The 4,921-nt window shown below is 47.0% G+C and overlaps 1 protein-coding gene across 1 annotated transcript; it reads right to left on the bottom strand.

The window, feature by feature from the left end:
- Window positions 1-451: 451 nt before the first annotated feature.
- On the bottom strand, window positions 452-966 carry LOC131353883 (uncharacterized). Its single transcript, XM_058390953.1, has 2 exons — window positions 880-966; window positions 452-820 (listed from the first exon to the last, which is right to left on the bottom strand). Exons 1-2 carry the CDS (start codon window positions 964-966, stop codon window positions 452-454), a joined length of 456 nt encoding a protein of 151 aa, XP_058246936.1.
- Between the last annotated feature and the right edge of the window lie 3,955 nt (window positions 967-4,921).

Below are 4,921 nucleotides of genomic sequence, written 5' to 3'. Positions count from 1 at the left end.
CACCCCGACACCTGGAGTTCATGATGTCCCGGACCTGGTAGACGGCGTCGTCTGCCTGTGTGTCCTGAGCCCGGAGTGGAGTGCACAGAGTCCATAATGGATACACGAAGGGAGGTTGGGACATATGACTTTCCCTCCAGACCTCCCGGCGGAGCGGGTTCCCGTGTAGTGGCGGCACGAATTTCTTCGTCGATGGCCCATAGAAGAGGGCAGACGAACAAGTCAGGAGGGAGTATGGGCGCATCCTTTTCTGGTTGAGGCTCTGAGGAATGGATCCGGGACAGCACATTGGCTTTCTTATTCTTGTGACCAGGATGAAATAATTATGCTCCGCCGGGGATAGCTTCTTGGAGAAAAAGGTGCATGGGCGGAGTACAGGGGGCTTGCCTCCTTGTTGTGATAGTGCCACTCCTACTCCGGAGGCTGACGCATTCACTTCCACCACGGAGGGTCAACTAGGGTCTGGGTGCACCAGGATAGGTGCCGAACAGAAGGCGGCTTTCAGCTTTTTAAAAGCTTCAACTGCGGAGGTCGTCCAGCGGAGTGACCTAGGTTTATTACATAACAGGGAGGTAAGAGGCGCGGTGTGCTCACTGAAGTTGGTGATGAAACATTGGTAGAAGTTTGCAAACCCCAGGAAGCGCTGAAGATCCTTAATAGTGTGCGGCTGCGGCCAGCTTCTCACTGCTTCCACCTTGGATTGATCCATCTGAATGCCCTCTGTGGAGATGACATAGCCCAGGAACTGGATGATAGGATGGTGGAACTCATACTTTTTGAGTTTTAAGTAGAGACGGTGACGGCGGAGACAGTCAAGCACCTGTCAGACATGTGCTCCGACCAGTTGGATGAATAGATGAGAATATCGTCAATGTATACAATCACAAACCGGTGGAGCATGTCTCGGAAGATCTCATTCATGAAATTCTGAAGCACCACGGGGGCATTGGAGAGACCACACGGCATGATGCGATATTCATAGTGCCCGGAAGGTGTGATAAACGCCGTCTTCTACTCATCTCCATGGCAGATCCGTATTAGGTTGTAGGCGCTCTGCAGGTCGAGTTTCGTGAAAAGGCGAGCTCCACGGTGTTCCTCGAGCGCCGCCGGGACCAGAGGCAGGGGGTAGGCGAACTTTACTGTCTGAGCATTGAGGTTTCAGTAATCGATCCATGGCCGTAGACCTCCATCCTTTTTGGCTACAAAAAAGAAGCTGGAAGCCGCCGGGGAAGTGGACTGGCGTATAAAGCCTTGGCGTAGTGCCTCCCAAACATACTCTTCCATTCCCTTTTGTTCCGGGATGGACAGAGGATAGATATGCCCCTTGGGCATTTTGGCTTCAGGCAGAAGGGTTATAGCACAATCCCAGGGCCGATGTGGTGGTAGTTTCGTCGTGGCGGCTTTACTGAAAACATCCTGGTAGTCCCAGTATTCAGTAGGGAGATCCACCACGATGTCCTGTTGAGGGCTCTTGATGCTGGTTGCCCCAAGTATGGCTGTCTCGGAAACGGGTTTTGGGAGTGCTCGCAGGCAGGACTGGAAACAGTGATCGCTCCACTGGTCAATACTCCCGGTGCTCCAATGGATGTAGGGCTGATGGAGCGCTAACCAGGGGCGTCCCAGGATGATGTCTACCTGGGCCTCTTCCAATACCAGGAGAGGGAGTGTCTCCTCATGTAGACACCCGATATGAAGGGTTAATTCCGGGGTGATCCACTGCACCAGCCCGCAACCTAGGGGTTTTCCCTGAATGGTCGTTATTTGGTATCGTGCTGGGCTTTGAAGACGAGGAATGTGGTTGACGGAGAGAATGCGGGAGGAGATGAAGTTCCCAGATGCACCTGAGTCGAATAGCACAGTGACTAGGAGGGATTGAGAACCATAAATTAGGGTGGCATCATGATACCGCGGATTGGTTATGATAGAACTGAGTTGGAGGGTACTCATGGGCAGAGCCCATGCTGGAGATGGCACTGACGTTCTCCCGTGGACAGATGGTATTCATCTGTCTGCATTGCTTCTGGCACAGAAGAATCCATGCAGAGTGAGTTATCGGCTCGGTCGTTTTCCTCCCTGGTGACTGCGGCGAGATGTTGCGACACGCACTGCGCTTTGAGCATGAAGGACTCCAGATCGGCAGAATCATTGTATATCGCCATCTGGCGTCAGATCTCGGGCCGTAGACCCTGCCGGTATGCCGCAAGTAGTGCCGTCTCATTCCAGCCACTAGAGACCACTAGCGTGCAGAAACAAAGCGTATACTCACGGACGGTTCGTCCGGCTTGCCTTACGGTAAACAGCTCTTCATGCACAGAGAGAGTGGAAGCGCTCGCGCCGAAGACCACCTTGAAGTGAGCCAAGAAGCCATCCAAGGAGGCAAGTGTTGGGCTCTGGGATGTCCATAGCGCCTCTGCCCAGTGTCGAGCCTCATCAGACAGCAACGACAGGATAAAGGCGATCTTCGCACGGTCATCAGGGAACTGTTGGGGAACAACATCAAATTACACCTGACACTGCATGATGCATCCCGGACACTCCAATACCTCACCCGAGTATGTTCCAGGTTTAGCCGTCGGACAAGCCGGGGCAGCAGCCGCCGACAGTACTGCTTCCCGCAACGAAGCAGTCAGCTCAGCAATTGGATCTGTTGGTGGAGGTGCGCCAGCTTGCATCTGTGGTGGGTCCGGTGTGGGGGGCATGCCGGCTTCCTGGGCTTGCATTGCTCAGGTACTGTCACTTTACTATAGGGCGAGTGTTCTGTTTCGGGACACACACTGGAGGAGGCAGAGAGTTCACGACAACAGAACTTTACTAATGCTGCCAGGCAGATAAGGAAAATCAGGCAGGAAGATAAGGAAACTCAGGCAGGCAAAATTAACTCAGGCAGTCATAGAACCAAGGCATATTATGGAGATAATGGCAGGTATATGCACAGCAATCAGTCTCAATACTCGCCGCTGCCACAGTCTTAAATGAAAGTGAAAATCTTGAGTGAAAGTCTTAAATAGTCACTGGAGAATTAGGTGCAGGTGGCACAATTAGTGTTCTGGTGACAGAGAGCGGGGAAGTGTTGTAGTGGCTGGCATGTCCGTGACAAGTAGGCTACTAATCTATGTACATAAAAAAGAAGTCTTACTTTCTTTATCGTTTAATAGTGGCTGATCACCAAGACTTGAGAGAATCATTTTATAAAGTCAAAAATGTTCACTATTTATGTTTTGTGTGTGAATAAAATTTAACTATTGTGAGACTCTAAACTAATAGATACTAATAGATACACTACTTATTCAAATTCAAATTTTATTTGTCACATACATAATCGTACACAGTATGATATGCAGTGAAATGCTTACATGACTGTTTGTATTGACCCATTGAAAAAGGAAAAAGGAAAAGGAATAAGAACCCAAAAAAAAGGACAAGGATAAAAATATAAAATATAAAAATACGAAGTATAAAATATAAAAACAACAAGTTCACAGTATGTAAATAAAAATAAAATAGAATAAAAAATATTAATATTCCTATTATAGCAAACATTGATGCATAGTTACTTCTTATGCCATAAATTGAACAAAGATAAAAAATAAAAACATTATTGTGGCACTGTGCAAAAGTTTGGGCACCCTACATAATCAGTACTTAGTAACACCTCCTCTGGCAGATATCACAGCTTGCAAACGCTTTTTATAGCCAGCTAAAAGTCTTTCAATTCTTGTACTTGGGATTTTCTCCCATTCTTCCTTTGCAAAAGGCTTCTAGTTCTGTAATATTCTTTGGTCGTCTTGCATGCACAGCTCTTTTAAGATCTACCCACAAATTTTCAATGATGTTTAAATCAGGGGACTGTGATGGCCATTCCAAAACCTTCAGCTTGCGTCTCTTTAGGTATTCCATAGTGGATTTCGAGGTATGTTTAAGATCATTGTCCTGTTGTAGAAGCCATCCTCTTTTCAGCTTCAGCTTTTTTACAGATGGTGTGATGTTTGCTTCCAGAATTTGCTGGTATTTAGTGGAATCCATTCTTCCCTCCACCCGTGCAATGTTTCCTGTGCCACTGGCTGCAACACAACCCCAAAGCATGATAGATCCACCCCCATGCTTAATAGTTGGCAAGGTGTTCTTTTCATGAAATGCTGCTCCTTTTTTTCTCCAAACATGCCTTTGCTGATTGTGGCCAAAGAGTTCTATTTTAACTTCATCAGTCCACAGCACTTGTTTCCAAAATGCATCAGGCTTCTGTAGATGTTCTGTTGCATACTTCTGACGTTGGATTTTATGATGGGGACGCAGGAAAGGTTTTCTTCTGCTGACTCTTCCATGAAGGTCTTGTCTGTGCAAGCATCGCTGCACAGTGGAACGGTGCACCACCACTCCTGAGTCTGCTAAATCTTCCTGCAGGTTTTTTGCAGTCAAATGGGGGTTCTGATTTGTCTTTCTGACCAGCATACGAGCAGTTCTCTCCGAGAGTTTTCTTGGTCTTCCAGATCTCATCTTGACCTCCACAGTTCCCCTGAACTGCCATCTCTTAATTACATTTCTCACTGTGGAAACTGCAAGCTGACAACGCTTTGCTATCTTCTTGTAGCCTTCTCCTGCATTGTGGGCATCAAAAACTTTCATTTTCAGAGTCTTACACAGCTGCTTAGAGGAACCCATGGTTGTTGAGTGTCCGCAAGTGTGTGCACAAGGTTTGAAGAGTCAAAGTATTTGTAAAGCTTTGAAATTGGCATTTACTAATGACAGCTGTTGCCATGCATCAGATCTAACGAGCTGATTAAGGTCTGAAACCTTGTAAAAAGAATCTGAGACTCTGGAACTCTTAGAGTGCCCAAACTTTTACACAGGGCCGTAATAATGTTTTTATTTTTTATTTTTTATTTTTGTTCAATTTATGGCATAAGAAGTAACTATGCATCAG

Source organism: Hemibagrus wyckioides, linkage group LG06, assembly GCF_019097595.1.
Source record: "Hemibagrus wyckioides isolate EC202008001 linkage group LG06, SWU_Hwy_1.0, whole genome shotgun sequence".
In the NCBI taxonomy this organism is placed as follows: domain Eukaryota; kingdom Metazoa; phylum Chordata; class Actinopteri; order Siluriformes; family Bagridae; genus Hemibagrus; species Hemibagrus wyckioides.
This window is presented reverse-complemented; position numbering and strand designations above follow the sequence as displayed.